At 54.1% G+C, this 23,244-nt stretch overlaps 1 protein-coding gene across 1 annotated transcript in view; it reads left to right on the top strand.

Annotated features, from left to right (window-relative positions):
* STX10 (syntaxin 10) overlaps positions 1-23,244 on the top strand; it is a 182,227-nt gene that overhangs the window by 129,093 nt on the left and 29,890 nt on the right. Inside the window, exons 5-6 of the mRNA XM_069604306.1 lie at positions 613-729; positions 5,624-5,730. Of these exons, the coding sequence (XP_069460407.1) occupies positions 613-729; positions 5,624-5,730 (224 nt within the window). The remainder of the gene's footprint in view (positions 1-612; positions 730-5,623; positions 5,731-23,244) is intronic.

Here is a 23,244-nt window from a genome sequence, read left to right as displayed (position 1 = left end):
CCCTTCTTCTGCCCATCCTGCTGTCCCTCCTTATCTGCTTATCCCACTCCTGTGCACCTTCCTTCCTCCACCCACTGTCTCGCTCTTTCACTCTCCCCCTTCTCCCTGCTTTCACTCTCCCCTTCTCCCTGCTTCTGCCCATCCTGCTGCCCCTCCTTTTCTGCTTATCCCACTCCTGCGCACCTTCCTCCCTGCACCACTGTCTCGCTCTTTCACTCTCCCCTTCTCCTGCCCATCCTACACTGCTGTCCCTCCCTTTCTTCTTCTCTCCCTCCTGTGTCCCTCCCTTCATGTTCCTCTTCTCTCTACTGCAGCCCACCTCTTCACTGCCCTTCTGTCTAATTCCTTCGCCCATGTCTTATATCCCTTAGTCCTCCTGCAGTTGTGCTGCCATCTGCCCTTTCCCTTGCTTTGTTGCCTCTGTTCCTTTCTTATTCCTCCACTCCTCTTCATACGATCCTCCATCTTCCAGAAATCTCTCCCCACCACTAATCCTTTCTCTTTCTTCTTTCTGCCTTTCTTCTCTATTCCGTTAGCAGCACCCTGCGTAGCCACTGCTGCCCCCATCAAAATGTGATCCCTTTTGATTGTATTGTTTTGCCTGCTGTGTAGATGCTGATTGGTGCAAATGCAGCCCCCAAGCCATACACAGACCGCTACAGCCGATTGGATGAGGAGTTGATCACTGCCAATTCTCGTTATGTGGAAGACCAGCAGGCGCAGCAGCAGGTGAGCCTACCCCCCAGCCCATCAGGTAATGGTCAGCAAGTGAGCCTACCCTCCAGCCCATCAGACACAGCAGCCGGTGAGCCTACCCTCCAGCCCATCAGACGCAGCAGCAGGTGTGCCTAGCCTCCAGCCCAGCACGCGCAGCAGCAGGTTATCCTACCCTCCAGCCCATCGGCTAAAGGTCAGCAGGTGAGCCTACCCTCCTGCCCATTGGCTAAAGTTCAGCAGGTGAGCCTACCCTCCAGCCCATTGGCTAAAGGTCAGCAGGTGAGCCTACCCTCCAGCCGCAGCAGCAGGTGAGCCTACCCTCATCAGGTAAAGGTCTGCAGGTGTCATTGCCGGGACCCAGGGATTAGCCACCTACCATCTGGGCGCTACGCGAGGCCACAGCTCTTGTGTAGACCTTCCCTGGGCTAGCTATCGGAGGTCACAGTGGAGCACTGCATCCATTCAGGACCAACACATGCAGAAGTGACCCTAGCGCTCAGCTCAGCCATGCTGCCTGGTGCCCACCCTCTTCTGCTCCAGTGGGTAATCAGAAGTGTGTTGGTACCACTCCTCTGCAGCCCTCCACAGAAGTGCTTTCTTGTGCACAATCAGAGGCAGCAGCTACAGTTCGACTCCACCCCTCCTGTGCATGCACACCCCCCCACACACACCCAGACTATCTGTACTAGGTCATAACCTCTGCTTAGTCTATAATCTTCAGCCACAGTGTATCCATGCAGGGATCGAAAATAAGATTGGCTAAGTAGGAGCTAAAAGAAGCTCCTGGGTGTCGATCATTAACCACTGACCCCGGAGCTACCACTGGGGAAGGAGGAGTTGGTACACAGCGTTCTCCATAAAAAGCAAACCTATCACTTTGTCCATAATTCATGAACCCTTAGGCTATAAACGTGGCCTACTTGTGCCCCAATTTCCATGTAAAGATTGCCCCAAACACAGAGAATTAAATTCACATCAGTGTGTTTGTTCTGTAGCAATTGTCCTGAGGAGTCAAAGGTAGCTCCTGGTAGCTGTTGGTGTCAAGCTAACCAGGCTCTTTTAGGCTACAAGCAGGAGCTAAGTAACTCCAAGATCCCCTCAATTTCGAACCCTGTCCATACATAGGTCCTCCTCCGGCCTCCATGTCCCCTATGCAAGCCCTACAGTTTGAAGACCACTGCTCCAGAGTGATGAAGTGGATCCAATGCTGGGCTCTGGGCTTCTCATCTGGAGACTTTAGGATGCTCGAGCGATTGTAAGATGGTTCCAAGCGAAACCTGACTCTCCTTGAGTGTAGACAGATAGACTCTTAAGTTGGGTATCACTGGGTGCGGTCACCCGATTCTAACAAGCGGGTAAGCGTGTACTGCATCGCCTGCTTTCAAATCCATTGATACTATACGAGGTCTGATCAAGAGGTTAGCAACCTAGAGGAACCTATCTGTGTTTCTTTTCATATTTTTCTCTCTTCCCCCTGGCATAGAGCAAGGCGACTGCTAAAATATTCCCACCAGATTGGCAATTCGTCATCCGAATTGTTCCAGTAAACGAAGGGTATTGTCAGGGCACAAATCAAAAGGAGTAGAGAAAACGTATACAATCTGCTATGAAAAGTACCTTTCGGAGAAGGCGGATTAGACAATCGGGCAGTTGGAGCTGTTGGGGAAGCCAAAAAGCCTTAAGGATAGCTGTTGCAAGGTGAACTAATCGCCACTTTTCATTAAAGCGCATTGTCTAATATTTCAAACAGTTACAGTGCAGCCGTCTGGATTAAGCGATCCCAGGATATAGTTGAGTGGGATTTAGTCAATGTTCAATGTTGAGTAAGTTGAAGATAATGGTTTTCAAAAAGTTGGTACTAAGCAGAGCAGGAGCCCCTGTGTGCTGTAATGTGTGCAGAGTTGGTTAACCTCTGAAGCACTATAGAGGAACTAACGCTTTGGGGAGTTGCGTCCTCTCATTGTGTCACAATAGCAGTGAAAACCTATCTCTGTATCAGTGTCCCACAATTGCAGAAAGAACTCGCTTGGGAAGGATGCCCCACTCGTCCATGACCTTTGTCATGGTCCTCAGGCGCCCAGGACTAAGATATTTTAGGACTGGGTTGATAATGCCTGGGCAAAAAGACTCCTTTGGGGTTCATGTGGTTGATCCAGCAACCCTCCAAGAGTTAATGTTGATATTCTGGCCATGGTCTTTGGGATGGGTGGGAATTGTGGTGCACGTGCAGACAGTCGGTAGGGATCGGACTACTAGGCCTCCAGCTTCTTCCCCCTAATACTATTTTAGATGTCCGCTGTGTGCCATCAACCTGCAAGTGGCCCATTGATTTCCATTGTAAATCCACTAACACAGTGACTCGGTGTACCTGCACATAGCCCATCTTGTGATATGAATTGCTGAGGTGGTGCACATGTCTGAGAAAGAGATTGCTCGATGCAGTTCAGAAAAAGGCCACTTCCTTGATCACATGTCCTATCTCCTCCGCTGAGCCTTGCAGGCCTTCAACACCATCTCATCTGTGGAGTGTCATGAGACGCTTGACTCAGGAATTTCTTCTCGGTCCATCTGCTGCTAGTTTGCTCTATAGGACCTCACTGTGGCCGAAAGGCTAGATGGGTTGGTTTCTGTGTCCTCTTCTATGTGTTTCATTTATGCACCGCCTTGTTGTGGACAAATTGGTCGATACCCTGATGAGGGTTAAGAAGAAGCTGTTACCAGATTGGATTGAAACATTCTACTCTCATCTTCATTACGAAGAGGGAATATTATACTCCTTGCCCAATTATCTAAACACCTTCCACTCAGGGCGTTGGAGATCCGCTGCTCTAGCCTCTTGCCTACTAGGGAGATGCAGGGCATTATCTGCACACCTTCCCCTCAGGGCGTTGGAGATCCGCTGCTCTAGCCTCTTGCCTACTAGGGAGATACAGGGCATTATCTGCACACCTTCCCCTCAGGGCAGTGGAGATCCGCTGCTCTAGCCTCTTGCCTACTAGGGAGATACAGGGCATTATCTGCACACCTTCCCCTCAGGGCAGTGGAGATCCGCTGCTCTAGCCTCTTGCCTACTAGGGAGATACAGGGCATTATCTGCACACCTTCCCCTCAGGGCAGTGGAGATCCGCTGCTCTAGCCTCTTGCCTACCAGGGAGATACAGGGCATTATCTGCACACCTTCCCCTCAGGGCAGTGGAGATCCGCTGCTCTAGCCTCTTGCCTACTAGGGAGATACAGGGCATTATCTGCACACCTTCCCCTCAGGGCAGTGGAGATCCGCTGCTCTAGCCTCTTGCCTACTAGGGAGATACAGGGCATTATCTGCACACCTTCCCCTCAGGGCAGTGGAGATCTGCTGCTCTAGCCTCTTGCCTACTAGGGAGATACAGGGCATTATCTGCACACCTTCCCCTCAGGGCGTTGGAGATCCGCTGCTCTAGCCTCTTGCCTACTAGGGAGATACAGGGCATTATCTGCACACCTTCCCCTCAGGGCAGTGGAGATCCGCTGCTCTAGCCTCTTGCCTACTAGGGAGATACAGGGCATTATCTGCACACCTTCCCCTCAGGGCAGTGGAGATCCGCTGCTCTAGCCTCTTGCCTACTAGGGAGATACAGGGCATTATCTGCACACCTTCCACTCAGGGCAGTGGAGATCCGCTGCCCTAGCCTCTTGCCTACTAGGGAGATACAGGGTATTATCTGCACACCTTCCCCTCAGGGCAGTGGAGATCCGCTGCTCTGGCCTCTTGCCTACTAGGGAGATACAGGGCATTATCTGCACACCTTCCCCTCAGGGCAGTGGAGATCCGCTGTTGTGGCCTCTTGCCTACTAGGGAGATACAGGACATTATCTGCACACCTTCCCCTCAGGGCAGTGGAGATCTGCTGTTCTGGCCTCTTGCCTACTAGGGAGATACAGGGCATTATTATCTCTACACCTTCCCCTCAGGGCGTTGGAGATCTGCTGCTCTAGCCTCTTGCCTACTAGGGAGATACAGGGTATTATCTGTACACCTTCCCCTCAGGGCAGTGAAGATCCGCTGTTCTGGCCTCTTGCCTACTAGGGAGATACAGGGCATTATCTGCACACCTTCCCCTCAGGGCAGTGGAGATCCGCTGCTCTAGCCTCTTGCCTACTAGGGAGATACAGGGCATTATCTGCACACCTTCCCCTCAGGGCAGTGGAGATCCGCTGCTCTAGCCTCTTGCCTACTAGGGAGATACAGGGCATTAGAGGCAAGTGAGAACAGACATCAACACTGCAACAAGCAACTCTTGGTAGAATTCGCACATCTAATGCTTTTAATAAGAGAATAATATTTTGATAGATTTGTCCACGCTATTGACAACATATATACTAAAGGGTTCTGGAGAAGAAACACGGTTGCCCTCCAAATTGCTATTAAGATTTGTTAAGCGAGTTTTGGGGATGGATGTAATCCGCCATGTTTCCATTTTGTAATGAATTTCTTTTTCTCTTTTGCACATACTTTTGATGTTTTATTTTGTGTATATTTTTGTAATAAAATATGTTGTCCAAGTGACATTATGGCAAAGGATGGCGTTTTGCCGGTTCTCTGAGTTGTTGTTTGGTTGAACTTTGGGGACCAGCGGCTGGACTGGAGTGCTTCTGCCCTCTGCTGGGTGTCCAGTTGGGCAGCATCTCCACATAGCTAGATACATTCCATGGCCCAAAGGCAGAGCAGGCAGGCTTGCCTGTTCTCTTTCTGGCCTTGCATTGCTGGGTGTCTGCTTTGCAGCCCAATGAAGGTATACCATGGTCCAGTGTTTCGGTGGAACAGCCTCCCGCTCTGCAGGCCTTTCTTGTCCCTTGACTGGATTTAGTTGGGGCTGCTAGTTTTTTGCTTAAACTTTGTTTAACGAGTTCCTCTCTTGTTCCGTAGCTTATCATGGACCAGCAGGACGACCAGCTGGAACTGGTGTCGGGCAGCATCCGGGTTCTGAAGAACATGTCGGGGCGGATAGGAGATGAGCTGGATGAGCAGGCAGTGTGAGTATAAGGGAGTGAGTTTGGGATCTCTGCCTGGCACTCCAACAGAAAGGCTGATGCTATCCTTCAGTACCGATCTAGCAGTGCCAGGAGAGGGGACATTGTGAAATGCCGGAGTGGTGAGGTGCTGTTCTACCTGAGGGGCAGTGCCGTACTTTCCATATTGCCACTGCAGGCTCATAGGAGATGCAATCCTTCTAAATCTGCAGGTCGAGGGGCAGTGCCATCTTTCAATGATGGCACTGCAGGCAAGAAAAGACATGTCAACTCGATAGTGTCGGGAAAGGGCAAGATCGGTTCTATAGCACAGACAAAGCAAGGCAAGCAGAAGCGGCCTTGCATGGAGTGTGAGGAAATTGCGTCTTAGAGGGCGCAGCATCTGCCCCTTTGCTCGGTGACCGAAATGGAGAGGCAACAGTAAGTTACTAGCGAGGGAGAGGCGGGGAGGAAGCATGAAATGTTGACGCGCCTGTTCGGGTGCGAGTATCATTCCAGGCCAGATGGGTACAGAGGAGCATCCCGTAGCAGGGATCTGTATGCTTGTGGCATATTTGACAGGTTGACAGGTTGGCGGGTGTGAGAGTTGTGTGTTTTTGTATTTTTTCAGCGACCTGGCCTCTTGCAGTCGCTTTATTTGTTGTGTGGTGTGTGTATAGTGTGATGTGTGGGGTTTTGGAGTCCATGTCTGTCTGCTCCCTTGCATTCATTTTGAATAGGCGCTGCAGTTCTCTTGTTTCTGAATCGTTAAGCTGGGGTTGCTTGTACCAGCAAGGCACTCCTTGCCTATGTGGTCACCTGCCATTACTTGTATACAGTACGAGAGGCGTTCCAAGGCTTGTTTGTAATGACAGGGTACTTCTCCTAAGCATTTATGAACATGCGTTTCAGGTAGGCTTTCGTTTTGGATTCCTGTTCATTTTTAACTTGTATGTTCATGGGTCGGACATACACGTGTCCTCTTTCTGGAGTGTCTGCGTTGAGGAATGGTTTTCTCGGCACATGAAGTTTGTTGTTGCCAAATAAGCAACAACACAATTTCATTTCTTAGTTAATGTGCAATGCTTTGAGTTCTTGTTTATTTTAGATGGTTTGCTGGCGGGGATCGGTGTGGCAGGCATGCAGCCTGTCCCATTGCTGTTCTGCCCTGATTGAGGGACGTTATCCTTCCAGTGTGGTGTTTTTTTTGTAGACGATCAAGTTGCCGTAAGGTTATGGGCATGACTGATAATCTAACTGTGCCCTGGCATTGCTATTGGCGTCAGTATTGGTATTCTTTTGCTTCTTGCAGTCCAGTCAAAAGCTACATTTTCTGGAAAGCCAGGTGGTCTTGGTGTAGGCGAAGTCACCATGTTCAAGGGGTTACTGGCCATAGAAGCCCCCTCCTTGGCGTTTCCTGTCGTGCAGAGGTACCATCTCTAAGACTGCTGTGCTAGGTCGGAGTGTCTTGCCCGATGCAAATTGAATTCATTTTTCAAGGTTGCTCCTGGGCCTCTGACGTGGAAAGGTCTTGATTGGTTCTCCAGCATGGGGTTTGGCATGGATTCACATGCTCATGAATATTCCCCGTCGTCAGGCTGGGAATCCTCGGTAAAGAAAAAATCAGTGTCAGTTTCGTTTCTGATCTGTCTTTCATAGTAGTAACCAATCACTGATCTCTGCGTCATACTGACCACAGCCAATGACTCCCCTCTACCTAAGCCCCGCCCCTGGCAGCCATCTTCAGATTTTTACCGCACGTTGAAGTGTTGGGAGTCCTCGTGCTTAGCTCTCGAGCTTTTACTGCGTGTTCCGTGTTTTTTCAGGTGAATTTTCACTTTTTTCGGTTAATCGAGCCTCAAGCTCCACCGTTTCTACACCCGTTAACGGCTACCCATTGCAGGATTTTCCTACGCCCCTCAAGGGTGAAGATTTCGTCGAATCAACTTCTTGGTGGATTCCAGAAGATTCGCGGCCTACTTCGAGATGGCCCAGGATGCGAGTTCGTCGCCCGGACCCAAGCTGTTTCGCAGCTGCCCTGGATGCGGGCTGCAGAATGTGTTTAAGGAAGACGAACATTCGCGATGCCTCTACTGTCTTCATGGGGACAAGACTCATGTAGAGAAGGACTGCCAGTTCTGCAAGAACTTGTCGGAGCGGACCATGAGGGACCGTCGATCCCGTCTCGCAAGTTGGTTGGAGAAGGGCTCGACAGGTGAGAAGAAGAAAAGGTCCGAGCGGGCTTCTAAGTCCTGTGCGGGCGCCCCGGCGACGGGGGCCCAACACCAGGCCAAGCGCCGCGAGTCCGCTGGCTCCGGGAGCGCCGAAAGGTCGGGCTCTTCGGTCGCCAGGCAGGGCGCACCTTCCCCGGCACCGTCAACCACGAGCCAACGCTCCGGTTCGGGGAAGAGAAAGTCCGAGACCCCGGGTAAGCTTCGGGAGAAGCCCCGTCCGATCTCGGAAGAGGGGGAGCGAGGCGTCGCCCCTGCCCCGAAGGAGAAGGCCCGGGACGCACCTAAGGTGGTGAGGGCCCCTACCCAGCAGGCGAAGGCCTCTATCGAGGCTATCGCGGCGACTCTGGCCAAGCCGGCAGACACCGCCAGCGGAGACTGCCTCCGGGACTAGAGTTTCCCTGCCGCCAAGGAGGGAATCCTCTTTTCAGCCCATCGTCGTGGCCGCCATGATGGAAGAAGCGAGGGGGGGCACGGTGCCCTCCTCGAGCTCAGAGTCAGCCTCGGAGGAGGAACTGACCGAGGCCGTGAGGAACCTCGAAGTCCAATTCGAGAAGGTTTGATCCCGTCAGGAAGATCCTCGTGATATAACCGAGGAAGACGACGAGGGTGAGGAAGAGCGGCCTTCCCTTCCGGCGCAGCCGGATCCTAGGCCTCAGGATGGCTCGGCGGCCATTTTGTCTGCCATCCAGTCCTTATGCTCTGAGATAAGGACGAGATTCCCACGGCCCAGGCCGGAGGACCCGCAACCTGGCCCGTCGGGAAGTCCTCAGAACAAACGACGGAGGACCCAACCCTCTCCTCCCACGAGTCGGGAGATGACGGTGCGCTGGGCTCGACGATGGGTTCTGAGGGTGATGGCGACGACGACGGAACGGGTCTCCCGTCTCCCGGGCCTCGCCGCCCGACGAGATTGGCTCATTCCACGCCATGATCGCCAGGGCGGCCGAATTGTTCCAGCTCTGCCCGGAGGAGCAGAAAAAGGACGGTTTCCTCTATCAGCGCCGGGAGGCCAAGAGGAAGACGGTCATCGTGATGCCCCTAATCGATGACATCTGGGAGGAGGACCTGTCGGTTCTCAAAAACCCGTCCACGGCACCAGCCAAACGGGACCGGTACGAGAAGATGTACCGGGTCCCCGAAACCGCTCCCCTGTGCCTCAGGGCCCAGCCAACGGCAGACTCGGTCGTCTTGGCGGCGGCGAAGAAGAAAGCGGTGGGGTCAGGAGCCTCGTCGTCGAATTCCCCGCCGGACGGCGAGGGAAAGAAGTTGGACGCCATGGGGCGGCGGGTCATTTAGTCGGCGGCGACGACGATCAAAGCGGCCAACGCCCTGGCGATCGTGGCCCGTTACGACAGGGAGCTCTGGTTTAAGCTGGCCCCCATATTGGACTTCCTGCCGGACGACAAGAGGTCCGAGGCCCTGGAAATACTGCAAGAGGGCGAGGTGGCGTCGGACCACGCCATAACGGTGGCAACCGACATTGCCGACACCGAGTTCCGCCAGCTGGGCAACGGTGTTTGCCTACGACGACGGGGTTGGCTCCGGGCGACCGACTTCCGTCAGGACGTCCAGACCAGGGTGTTGGACATGCCGTTCGACGGCAGCAACTTGTTCGGGAAGGCGGTGGACGAGTCCCTCCAAGCCATAAAAACGAACACGGAGACGGGCCGCGCCCTAGGAGCCCTTCAGCAACGACGGCCCTTTCGGAGCTCCGGAGGCAGACAGAGTGCCTCCAAGGGATCCAGCGGTGGCTCGTCGTCCTACCGCCAGGCGGCACACTCCTCGTTTCAGGAGGCCTACAGAGGTCGCGGCAAGCAGGGAGCCCCTCGTCATCAAGGTGGCCAGGGCGGCAAGGCCTCCACCTCCAAGCAGGAATGAACCGGCTGTGGTCTCGGGGCCCCCACCGAAGCACCCCGGTGGGAGGCCGGCTGACGAAGTTCGTCGGCGTGTGGAAGTCCATCTCCACCGACCGTTGGGTGCTGGATACCCTGGCAAGAGGACACTCTATCGAATTCCTGAAGAAGTGCCCTCACATTCCACCTGTGGCCAGGAAGGAAAATCACGTCCCGCATCTGCTGTTGGAAGTACGGGCGTTGCTCAGGAAAGGCACCATCGAGCTTGTCCCGAGGAGGCTCCGGGGTGTAGTCAAGGTACTTCCTCGCCAGGAAGAAGACGGGCGGCTGGCGCCCCATCCTGGTCCTTCGTTTGAACAAATACATCAGATCACAAAAGTTCAGGATGGTCACCCTCCAGCACGTACTGGGACAGCTGGAGGAAGGCGACTTTCTATCGTCGTTGGACCTGGAGGATGCATACTTCCACGTTCCCATCCTCAAAAGTCACCGCAAGTTCCTCAGGTTTGTCGTCCAGGGACGCCAATACCAATTCAGAGCACTGCCGTTCGGATTGAAGTCGGCACCCAGGGTCTTTACCAAGTGCCTGGCACCAGTGGCGGCGCGGCTGCGCCTGCAGGGGATTCACGTCTACCCCTACCTGGACGACTGGCTCATCCGCTCAAGGACGAGGGAACTCGCCGTCGAACACACTGTGAGGACCGTCCAGCGACTCACAGACCTGGGATTCGCCATAAACTACCCAAAGTCCCACCTGGTGCCGTCGCAGGTGGCCCTGTTTCTGGGAGCGAAGCTCGATACGGTGAGGCGCCTGGCGGAAGAACGGACGAAGACCATTCTGGGCAAAGTGCAGCGCCTGCTAGCCATGGACGTGGCCAGGGGGAGGTCCATCAAGTCCCTCCTGGGGATGATGTCCTCTTGCATCTACCTGGTGCGCCTCTGCAGACTCCGGATGCGCCCTCTTCAAGAATTTCTCGACGCCCGTTGGATGCAGGCGACGGGCACCTTCGAAGACAGGGTCCCCCTCAACGAGGTGTTCCGGCGGGCGATTCAGTGGTGGGGCGTTCGAACGCACCTCACGGCGGGCAAGGACTTTCAGACGCCGGCGTACCAGGAGACGGTGACGACGGACGCCTCCCTGGAAGGTTGGGGCGCCCACACCGGAGATCTCCATGCGAGAGGCCTCTGGCTCCCGGAGGAGAGGCTCCTGCACATCAACGTCCTGGAACTCCGAGCCGTGTTCTGGGCTCTCAAATCGTTCCTCCCGTTGCTCAAGGGCAAGGTGGTGCGGATCTTCACGGACAACACCATGACAATGTTTTACATACGGAAGCAGGGAGGCACCAGATCCCCAGCCCTATCCAAGGAGGCACAGGATCTGTGGCACTGGGCGGTCGCCCAGGGGATGTTCCTGGTTCCCTTCCACCTGGCAGGAGAAAGAAACACCATCGCCGACTCGCTCAGCAGGGAGCTGCGCGCGTGTCACGAGTGGGAACTGCGCCAGGATCAGGTGGATCAACTCTTCCGACGATGGGGCAAACCCCAAATCGACCTGTTCGCAACAGCGACGAACTCGAAGTGCAAGAGGTTCGCCACCAGGTTTCCCCAGCCGAGAAGCATGGGCGATGCGTTCTCGTTCCCCTGGGACGGCCTATACATGTATACGTTCCCTCTGTTGCTGCTTCGACTCATCCGCCAGCTCAAGAGGTCCCGATGCAGGATGATCCTCGTTGCACCGGCGTGGCCGAGGCAGATCTGGTTCCCGGACCTTCTGGACTTGTCAACGTCCCCTCCCATCAAGCTGTCGGCGGACGCGGACCTTCTCTCCAGAGAAGGAGGCGCCATCTTCCACAATGACCCGGCGTCGCTGAACCTGCAGGCTTGGCTCCTGCAGCGCTAGAGTTTGGAGGCTACGATATACCGGCCGATTGCAGAGAGGTTCTTGCAAAGGCCCCCATTCGAGCCGATGCACTCCGCACCTATGAAGTTTGTGTCGTGGAAGACTGCGTTCCTGTTGGCCATTACCTCTGCACGACGAGTGGGAGAGATCCAGGCCCTATCCTGCAAAGCACCATACTTGACTTTCCATGCCTCGAGGGTGGTGCTTAGGACGCACCCCTCCTTTAAGCCCAAGGTGCCGTCGGACTTCCATCTTAACGAGCCCTTGGTGTTACCTGTTTTCTTCCCGTCTCCTTCGTCGCCGGCCGAGAGGACTTTGCACTCGCTGGATGTGGCTAGAGCGCTGAAGTTCTACGTGGACCACACAAAGAGTTTCCGGAGGACATCACAGCTGTTCGTAAACTTTGGACCTGTGAATCAAGGGAAGGCGCTCTCGAAGTCTTCTATTTCCAGGTGGCTCTCCGGCTGCATCATGCACTGTCACCGGTTGGCTAACCGACCGCTGCCAGGCCGTCCGAGAGCCCATTCGACCAGAGCGATCGCTGCTACTACGGCGTTCTTATCTGGTGTGCCCCTGCTGGACATCTGCAGGGCTGCTACATGGAGGTCGACGCACACCTTCACGAGATTCTACTGCGTCGATCGGGATTCCAGGGAGGAGTCCAGGGTCGGCCAAGCAGTGCTGCGCAACCTGTTCGCTTAAGGTGAGCCTGGTGTGGAGGTAAGAGATGCTTAATGTTGAGTTCTTTGTATTGCTTAATGTTGAGCCTTTTGCCACCCCCCGTGGTTGTGCATGTGTGTACTGCTATTTCTCCAGCATGGGGTCTGGCATGGATTCACATGCTCATGAATATTCCCCGTCGTCAGGCTGGGAATCCTCGGTAAAGAAAAAACCAGTATCAGTTTCGTTTCTGATCTGTCTTTCGTAGTAATAACCAATCACTGGTCTCTGCGTCATACTGACCACAGCCAATGACTGCCCTCTACCTAAGCACCGCCTCTGGCAGCCATCTTCAGATTTTTACCGCACGTTCATGTGTTGGGATCCTCGTGCTATTGCTCTCGAGCGTTAGTGCTATTTTTCGCGCTTTTTTCACAAAAAACTTCGATTCTTTCGGTCAAAAGAGCCTCAAGCTCCACCGATCCTACATCCGATCAACGGGGACCCGTGTCGGATTCGTCTGTGCCCCTCAAGGGTGAAGATTCGTCGAGCTACACTTCGGAGGACTCCAGAAGCTTCTCAGGCCCGGTCTCGGAGATGGCCCAGGAGAAGGGAAGCTCGACGCCCGGAAAGCTGTTCAGGGTCTGCCCTGGATGCCAGCTGCAGAACGTCTTTAAGGAGGACGAACACTCTTTCTGCCTTTACTGCCTTCATGAGGACAAGACGCACGTGGAGAAGGACTGTGCGTTTTGCGGCAACATGTCGGAACGGACCATGAAGGACCGCCATCAACGTCTCGCCAACTGGCTGGAGGGTAAGAGCCCGTCTGGCGAGAAGAAGAAGAAATCCGAGCGGTCTTCTAAGACCTTTGAGGGCGCCCCGGCGACGGGGGCCCAACATAAGGCTAAGCACCGCAAGTCCGCTGGCACCGGGAGCGCCGAACGGTCGGGCTCTACGGGCGTCAGGCAGGGCGCTCTGGGTCGGGTAAGAGGAAGGCCGAGCACCCGGCGAAGCTCCTGGAGAGGCCCCGGTCGAGCTCTAAGGCAGAGGAGGAGCGTGGCAGTGCCCCCTCCCTCAAGGATAAGGCGGTGAGCGCACCTAAGGTGGTGAAGGCCTTGATCCATCCGACCAAGCCCTCTATCGAAACGGTTGCGGCGGCCCTGGCTCAGCCTGTGGAGGCTGCACCAGTGGTGGCGACCTCGGGGCCCAGAATCTCCCTGCCTCCTCAGAGGGAGTCTTCTTTTGTGCCCATCGATAGGACCCCCGTGAAACCCTCCGTGGGGAAGAAGGGGGGGCAGGGCGTCGTCGTAGATTCGGCCTCAACCTCAGAAGAGGAACTGATCGAGGTCTTAAGCCACGGCCTAGGCGTGGAAGAAGGCCAGCCCGTCGGAATGGACCCCGACGCAGGTGACGACGACATCGTCGAGGATACCGACGGGGCCCCTGCTCGCCCGTCGGAATCCCCTCTGCCAGCGCCGCAAGACAACTCGGCGGCCATTTTGTTGGCCATACAGTCCTTATGCTCCGAGATAAGGACGAGGCTACCGTTACCGACGGAGGAACCTCTCCCGTCGGGGGATCCAGAACCGGGACCTTCTGGTGTTCCCCCTACCAAGAAAAGAAGGATCCATCCACCACCTCCTTTTCAACCGTCGCGCCCCGCCCAGCCCTCCTCCCCGTCCACCCGAGGGGATGATACGGGGACTGACACGGCAGCGACGGGTACGGACGACGAGGATTTTCCGTCGTCGCCTCCCGCCAGGGCTTCTCCGCCCGACGAGATCGGATCTTTCCACTCCATGATCTCCAGGGCTTCCGAGCTTTTCCAACTCTGCCCTGAGGAGAAGAAAAAGGAAGGCTTCCTTTATCAGCGGCGCGAGGCCAAGAGGAAGACGGTCCTCGCAGTGCCTCTGTTGGACGACATTTGGGATGAGGGCCTTTCCCTCCTCAAGAACCCTTCCACGACGCCAGCTAGAAGAGACCGGTACGAGAAAAAGTACCGGGTCCCGGACACGGCCCCCCTGTGCCTCCGGGCGCAGCCTACCCCGGATTCCGTCGTCTCCGCGGCAGCCAGGAAGAAAGCGGGGGGGGGTGCGGCCTCCACATCGACCTCCCCGCCGGACGGCGAGGGAAGGAAATTGGATGCTATGGGACGTAGAGTCATCTCGTCGGCAGCGACGACGATTAAAGCGGCCAACGCCTTGGCTATCGTGGCTCGCTACGACAGGGAGCTCTGGTACAAGATAGCTCCCCTGCTGGATTTTCTGCCGGACGACAAGAGGGCGGAGGCCCTGGAGATCCTGCAGGAAGGTGAGGTGGCCTCGGACCACGCCATCACCGTGGCGACGGACATCGCCGACACTGGGTTCCGCCAGCTGGGCAACGGCGTTTGCCTTCGACGTCGTGGATGGCTCAAAGCTACGGACTTCCGGCAGGGCGTCCAGACCAGAGTCCTGGACATGCCCTTCGACGGGAACAATCTGTTTGGGAAGACAGTGGACGATTCCCTTCAGGCCATTAAGGCGGATACTGAGACGGCCCGGGCCCTTGGAGTTCTGCAGCAACGACGGACGCCCTTTCGGAGCAGCGGAGGCAAGGGCGCCTCCAAAGGTTCCGGCGGCGGTTTCGCTTCCTACCGTCAAGCGGCCCGCTCGTCGTCGCAAGAGGCCTACAGAGGACGAGGCAAGTCTAGCGGACCCCGCCGTCGTCGCCAAGGAGGTCAAGGCGGCAAGGCCGCGTCCAAGCAGGATTGAACCGGCCGTGGGGTCGGGCCCCCACCGAAGCACCCCGGTGGGAGGCCGGCTGGCGGGCTTCGTCAGCGTGTGGGAGTCCATCTCCACCGACCGTTGGGTGCTGGACGCCCTGGCCCGGGGCCACGCGCTCGAGTTTCAAAGAAGGTGCCCGCGCGTCCCCCCCGTGGCCAGGAAAGAACTTCACGCCCCTCAACTTCTCCTGGAGGTGAAGGCGATGCTCAGGAAGGGCGCCATCGAACTCGTCCCAAAGGGGCTTCGGGGCTCCGGAGTCTACTCGAGATACTTCCTCGTGAAGAAGAAGACGGGAGGATGGCGCCCCATCCTAGACCTGCGACGTCTGAACAAGTTCATCAAGGCGCAGAAGTTCCGGATGGTCACCCTCCAGCACGTCCTGGGTCAGCTGGAGGAAGGAGACTTCCTATCGTCGTTGGATTTGGAGGATGCCTACTTCCACATTCCCATCCTAAAGGGGCACCGGAAATTCCTCAGGTTCGTGGTCCAAGGGCGTCATTACCAGTTCAAAGCCCTTCCCTTCGGACTACGGTCGGCACCCAGGGTATTCACCAAGTGCCTCGCACCGGTGGCGGCGCAGCTGCGCCGCGAGGGGATTCACGTCTACCCCTACCTGGACGACTGGCTCATCCGCGCCAAGACGAGGGAGCTCGCCGTGGTCCACACGGCAAGGACCGTCCAACTCCTCACGGACCTGGGATTCTCCGTGAACTACGCCAAATCCCACCTGGTGCCCGCGCAAGTCGCACTGTTTCTGGGAGCGAGGCTCGACACAGTGTCCCTTCTGGCCTCCCCGTCGGAGGAGAGGACCAGGACCATCTTGGGCAAGGTGCAACGGATGTTGGTGGCCGACGCGGCCAAAGTGAGGTCCATCAAGTCCCTCCTCGGGATGATGTCTTCCTGCATCTACCTCATTCCCATGTGCAGGCTCCGGATGCGCCCGTTGCAAGAATTCCTGGATGCGCGCTGGATCCAGACGACGGGCAGCTTCGAGGAAAGGATCAAGCTCGACGAGAGCTTCCGACGAGCGATACGGTGGTGGGGCACCCGCGCGCATCTGACGGCGGGCATGGACTTCCAGGCCCCAGCCCACCAGGAGACTGTGACCACGGATGCCTCCCTGGAAGGGTGGGGAGCGCACACCGAAAATCTGCACGCAAGGGGACTCTGGCTCCCGACATATCAACGTCCTGGAGCTCCGTGCAGTGTTTTGGGCCCTCAGGTCCTTCCTTCCGTCCCTCAAGGGCAAGGTGGTGAGGATCTTCACCGACAACACCACCACCATGTTTTACATCAGGAAACAGGGCGGAACCAGGTCCCCAGCGCTGTCCAAGGAGGCGCAGGACCTGTGGCATTGGGCCGTCGCCCAAGGGATTTTTCTGGTGCCGTTTCATCTGGCAGGGATAAAAAACACCATCGCCGACTCACTCAGCAGGGAGCTGCGCTCGTGCCACGAGTGGGAACTACGGCAGGATCTGGTGGATCGCCTCTTCCGACGGTGGGGCACACCCCAGATCGACCTGTTCGCGACGGCGACGAACACCAAGTGCCGGAGGTTCGCCAGCAGGTTTCCCCAGACGAGGAGCATGGGCGATGCTTTCTCGTTCCCCTGGGAGGGCCTGTTCCTCTACGCGTTCCCTCCTTTGCCTCTGCTAATCCGGCTCATCAACCAGCTCAAGAGGTCACGGTGCAGGATGATCCTCGTCGCACCTGCGTGGCCGAGGCAGATATGGTTCCCGGACTTGCTGGACTTGTCAGCGTCCCCGCCGATCAAGCTGCCGGCGGACGCGGATCTACTCTCCAGGGAAGGAGGCGCCATCCTCCACCACGACCCGAAGTCACTGAACTTGCAGGCCTGGCTCCTGCAGCGCTAGAGTTTGGAGGATACGACATACCGGCCGATTGCAGAGAGGTTCTTGCAAAGGCCAGGGCGTCCTCGACTCTTAAATGCTACGGACACAAATGGAAGAGGTTCTCTGTCTGGTGCCGCGCACAGAAGATTAACCCTCTACGGATTACGGCTCCCCAAGTACTGCCGTACCTGCTGACGCTGGCCAAAGCGGGTCTGGCACACGCGTCCATCAAGATTCATCTTGCTGCGATCTCCCGATACACCAGAACCACGGGCCGGACGTCCTTGTGGTCTCATCGTCTGGTGAAAGAGTTCATGAAGGGACTGTTCAGATCGTTCCCGCCGGTGAAGGCTCCGGCCCCGGCGTGGGAGCTCAACGTGGTGCTGACCAAGCTCATGGGACCTCCGTTCGAGCCTCTGCACTTGGCCCCGTTGAAGTTTCTATCGTGGAAAACAGCTTTTCTTGTGGCCATCACCTCCGCACGACGAGTGGGAGAGATCCAGGCCCTTTCCTGCAAGGCCCCGTACTTGACTTTCCACGACACGAGGGTAGTGCTCAGGACGCACCCCTCCTTCATGCCCAAGGTACCGTCGGACTTCCATCTCAACGAACCCTTGGTGTTACCTGTGTTCTTCCCGTCGCCTTCGTCGCCGGCTGAGAGGACTTTGCACTCGCTGGATGTAGCTAGAGCGCTGAAGTTCTACGTGGACCGCACGAAGGGTTTTCGGAAGACGTCACAACTCTTTGTGAACTTTGGACCTGTCAATCGGGGGAAGGCTCTCTCGAAGGCTTCCATCTCCAGATGGCTCTCCGGCTGTATCATGTGCTGTCACCGGTTGGCAAACCGACCGCTGCCTGGCCGTCCGAGAGCCCATTCCACCAGAGCGATCGCAGCTACCACGGCGTTCCTATCTGGTGTGCCCCTGCTGGACATATGCAGGGCTGCTACGTGGAGGTCGACGCACACCTTCACGAAATTCTACTGCGTCGACCGGGATTCCAGGGAGGAGTCCAGGGTCGGCCAAGCAGTGCTGCGCAACCTGTTCGCCTGAGGTGAGCCTGGTGAGGAGGTAAGATGCTTAATGTTGAGTTGATGTGATGCTTAATGTTGAGCCTTTGCCACCTCCCGTGGTTGTGCATGTGTGTACTGCTATGTATTCTTTATTCATGAGCATGTGAATTCATGCCAGACCCCATGCTGGAGAAGGAACAAGTTACTTACCTGTAACTGTTGTTCTCCAGCATGGGTCTGGCATGGATTCACATGCGAACCCTCCCGCCTACCCCTCTGCGGCTCTTCACTTGGTCATACTGCCACTTCACGTGCTTCCAAATCTGAAGATGGCTGCCAGAGGCGGTGCTTAGGTAGAGGGCAGTCATTGGCTGTGGTCAGTATGACGCAGAGACCAGTGATTGGTTATTACTACGAAAGACAGATCAGAAACGAAACTGATACTGGTTTTTTCTTTACCGAGGATTCCCAGCCTGACGACGGGGAATATTCATGAGCATGTGAATCCATGCCAGACCCATGCTGGAGAACAACAGTTACAGGTAAGTAACTTGTTCCTTATTCTTATATTCATGAGCATGTGAATCCATGCCAGACCCCATGCTGGAGAAGGAACAAGTAACTTACCTGTAACTGTTGTTCTCCAGCATGGGTCTGGCATGGATTCACATGCGAACCCTCCCGCCTACCCCTCTGCGGCTCTTCACTTGGTCATACTGCCACTTCACGTGCTACCAAATCTGAAGATGGCTGCCAGGGGCGGGGCTTAGGTAGAGGGCAGTGATTGGCTGTGGTCAGTATGACGCAGAGATCAGTGATTGGTTACTACTACGAAAGACAGATCAGAAACGAAACTGATACTGATTTTTTCTTTACCGAGGATTCCCAGCCTGACGACGGGGAATATTCATGAGCATGCCAGACCCATGCTGGAGAACAACAGTTACAGGTAAGTAACTTGTTCCATTCTTCGTTTCAATGGAAGTCATTGAAGGGTCTCGAGAGCTGGGGTGAGGCTTTCCCCTCTTTTCAGTCTGAGCCGGAGTCTGACTGCGTGATTTGTGCTTTTTGGAGGATAATCACCAGGATGTCTTGGAGGTCGATGTAGATACCGTTGGCAAATTCCAGTCTTGAGGGTACACGTTTCATGACTGTGTGTGCTCTATGCGGGAATCACAAGTATGACATTATGCATTGGGTAGTTCTTAAGAGGAAGAAGCCGTTTCTGACCAGTGCTTTGACTTGAGGTTCTACGGTACGGGGTAATACCATGGTTTTTGGCCATCCTGTTGGGCTGGTAGCAATGTCCTCTCTTCTGGCTAAGGGATTGTGTTGGGGTATAGTGTCTTATACACAGGTCATGCTTTCTGCTTTGTCCAGGTTGAGCTTTCGTCTGTTTTGAGGCCTCCAAGAGTATATTAAAGATAAGCTTGGGAACAGATGTATTTGGAAGATTTGAGTGCCATACGTGTAGCTCTATCAAGCGAACCCTTGTTTGATTAATATGTCCTTGAGCAGATGTTGAAGAGGATGAGTGAAGGGCTTGATTGCTGTGGGGCACTGCGTGTGATGTTAAGGGTGGATCAGTTTGAATGCTGGTATCTGGATGGTTTCTGTCCTGTTTTGAAAGAACTGATCTCATGCAATGTAAAGCTGTTGGCAGGAGCCCTGCTAAGCGAGTCTTTATATCAGGACTTGGTGTGTTCAAGGCTGTTGATGTCCAGGATGAGGAGTGTGCTTGGAATGGTGGCTTTTTCCTAGCGCTTCACTGAACTAGGAACGTTGGAATTTGGGTGCCGGCTAGTGGGAGTAGCAGTGTTGCCCAACAGATACATTAAACAAAAAAACATGTAATTGTCAAAATAAGTATCTCTAGATCAGAAAGTAGAAGAGGACATCAGCTCTGTAGCGCAATAGTAAACGCAAGGTGAGGAGACCAGACAAACAAAAAGCAACACAAACCCTCCAACCATCAGGTAGAGGGACATGTAAAACAAGAGGAGGGGAATCATGGGGTCAGCCAATCACTGCAAGTCCATCAGGATTAAGGCATGTATGTCTCTTGAAAGGAAGAAAGAGCACATACTTCTCAGGATCGCCCTCCCTCCAAATATATCTTTGGTCAACGGTCTGCGGCCTCAGGAGGTCCCACCGCCATGTCTCCATGCCGGGTCATCTTGATGTAAAGCAAATGGTATCCTACTGGCTGGATGGTCTCTGTTGGCAGACCCAGATGAGCTACGCAAGGCAGGTGCTATATTAAACAGCCGCAGATGCATGTTGCCTATCCTGAATCTATAGACCTATTGTCGATTGAGACGAAGACACCACCTACTTTAAAAGTAACTGGAAATTGACCTGGGGGTGTTGGACTTACTGAAGCAGATGGGATGTTTTCCTGGGTGATATCAGATGGTGTTCATGAGACTCAAAAATCAGGCTGATCGAAGAGAAAAGTCTTCCTGGTGTAAAGGACTCCAGTGAATGCTGGCGATGGACTGCATTGCATGTAAGCTGCTTCACGGGATATGCGAATGTCGTAAGGTAGTGAGGTGTCCAGGATAGGCCTGGTCCTGGGTGCTCACCTTGTTGCCACACCAGAATTGACGCTCTGTGGTGGTGGGTTATGTGGTGCTGAGATGAGGGTTGTAATGTTTGCATAAAGGGGAGATCCTACGATCCTGGGAGGCAATGCTTTTTAGAGGTGCTTCATAGCTGCTGTCCTTGATGTGTTTAGGATGTTTCCTTTGTTTGTGGAGCAGTTGAGGTTAGTTTAGGAAACTTGGGCAAGGAGCATTATATATCTGGAAGACCAGTATCGTCTGGCTATACTGCTTAGTGTTGAGGAATCCTAAACCATGGCAAGCTGGGTGGGTGCGATAGAGTCTGGCTGACCGCGGTCGGTTCTTTGGTCCAGGGGATTTTCTATCGCTATCATTTTACTGATGAAGTAGGCTGAGATTTAGTCACAGGGATGTTGGGAGGTTATGACGCGTTGACGAGTTTCAGCATTTCCTTATGTGCGCTCTGTGCTAGTTCTATTCTGTCTGCTTAGTGAGCTTTCTGCCCTATGTATGCAGAGTTGCTGGTTGTGTGGGTGTGTGTCTTTATTACAATAGTGTGGCCTTTTTAGATTTCATTTCTCCTTCTGTTTCATTTTTCAGATCAAGGCTACTGGTGTACCATATGACACCCTTTTTTTCTCTGAGGGTTTGAATGAATTAATGTTTTTTAAAACAAATGTTTAGTTTACAATTCACCGCACTGCGATGCAATGCATTTCCACAGAATATTTCAAAACAATGCCACGTATAGAATATATTCTATTGCCTGGAAAATATGAAAAGAAATCGTATGAAGGTGTGAAATAAAAGCACCCACGCTACCTCGTAACTCCCACACCAAGTACTGTTGGACTTGTCCAAGGATCCCATCCAAAGCAATATACTCAACAAGGATTTCAATGTCTTTCCATCAGGAAGTGTTACGATTGCCCATCTACTTCAATACACTCCCAGAGACATCGTAGAAATGGGGACGAAATATTTCCAAGAATGTTGATTCAGAGCCACCGGCAAACAATAGATCTGCTCCATATCACAACCCACGGTCAAATCTTTCAGCCATGTATTAACCGTAGTAGAGTCCATATTAATCGAGTGCATTAGAATGCATCTTTTTGCCGTCATCCTACACGTTAGCAGTAACTTGCTGGCAGCTTTAGAGATCCCACGTATCCTGATGAAAAGATAACATAAGGGGTCTTGGGGTATATCCTTGGATTGTATTCGGGACACCAATGAGACCACCAAGTCCCAGAAAGGAACAATCACAGGACATAAATAGATTTAATGAATACAATTTGCACCTTCTACGTGACATTTGGGACATCTGCCATCGTTCTTTGTATCAAACGTCATCTGGCGAGCTGGAGTCCTATAAGTTTGGTGGAGAACTTTATATTGTATTGGCTTGAGTCTACTGTTGAGTGCAACCCTTTGTGTGTACTGGTACCATGACACCCACAACTGGTCGTCAATTAACATCCGTAGATCCCTTTCCCATCTAACCTTGCTTGCTGATAGCAGTGGTGGAAGCTTGCACCATTCGGTACATAGTTGAAACAATGTTTTTGGACCCTGCAGAATTAACGGTGTACTGTAAGAGGGGTTTTGAGAGGCTCCTGAGGAAAGTGCAGGGTCCAAGCATGAAACGCCATTCTCAACCTAGGGTACTGAAATACCAACCGAAAATGATCACCCACCTTGCCAGTAAGCTGTTCTCTAGATACAAATACACCCTCCAGGTACATGTCATACATGAATCACACACCTAATTCGGACGTACAATGGAGTCATGACAACTCGAACCCAGGTCTCTTATACCCCAAATAGACAATTCCGGTGTATTTGGAGTATGGAAGATGTCGGAAGCGGCGGATACGGCCGTGCGGCTTGACGTCTCTGGCTAATCCTAGGTCCTTTCCTCTAATTAGCATGTGTGCCGGCTGCGAGGGCGAGCAGCTTGCTCGAGGAGGTCGCGGATGCCGTTGGGGTTTCTTTTGGACCGACAGCACCGAGAAAATCGCGCCCAGTCTGAAGATCTGCACGTCCGGCTCGCAACTGTTGCCGTAATAGATACTACAACCCTCAATTGGTAGTTGGTGAGTGTAGGAGGGGCACGGAAGGCACGATATCTGCGCCGTGCCCTGTCCTTGCTTTCCCTATTTTCCTACCGCTTAGCGTGGGCAGTTCGTGTCAGCTAGAGAGGGGGTAGGCGGTCCCTCAAAGTTCCTCCTGGTGCGAGGGGCTGCACACACGCTTGGCTGGCCCTTATCCTGCTGTTGCATGAACTATAATTTGTAAAGAATATTTTCCCCGCAGTACCAGGGAGTGCCCTAAACACAGAAAATAATATCACCATGGAGTATGGTAGTAAGCCTGCTGTCAGTAAGCCGGCTGTCTTCCCTGCCCATGAAGGGTATGACAATCCTCTAGGAAATAATGGGGAGCACCCTAAAACCTCCATTGGTGTCTCGCAAGGAGAGACTGGTTCCTCTCCGCTCTCCCTAGATCAATCTATACTTGATCACTGGCCGGATTTCATGGCCAGTATTGCTAAGGAGCTGTTGTTATGCACTAGCCCTTTCGACCTGGGACTCCTAGTGGATTCACTAAGCAAATTGGTTCGGGATCCTAGACCTCTGAGCAAGAATATGGCCCCACAAACAAATGACTCCTCTCGTCTTTGTCTTGGGATAC

This window comes from Ambystoma mexicanum, chromosome 3q (assembly GCF_040938575.1).
Source record: "Ambystoma mexicanum isolate Mex_15411 chromosome 3q, UKY_AmexF1_1, whole genome shotgun sequence".
Taxonomy (NCBI): Eukaryota; Metazoa; Chordata; class Amphibia; order Caudata; family Ambystomatidae; genus Ambystoma; species Ambystoma mexicanum.
Note: the sequence above shows the minus strand (reverse complement) of the source record. Positions and strands in the feature narration are given on the sequence as shown.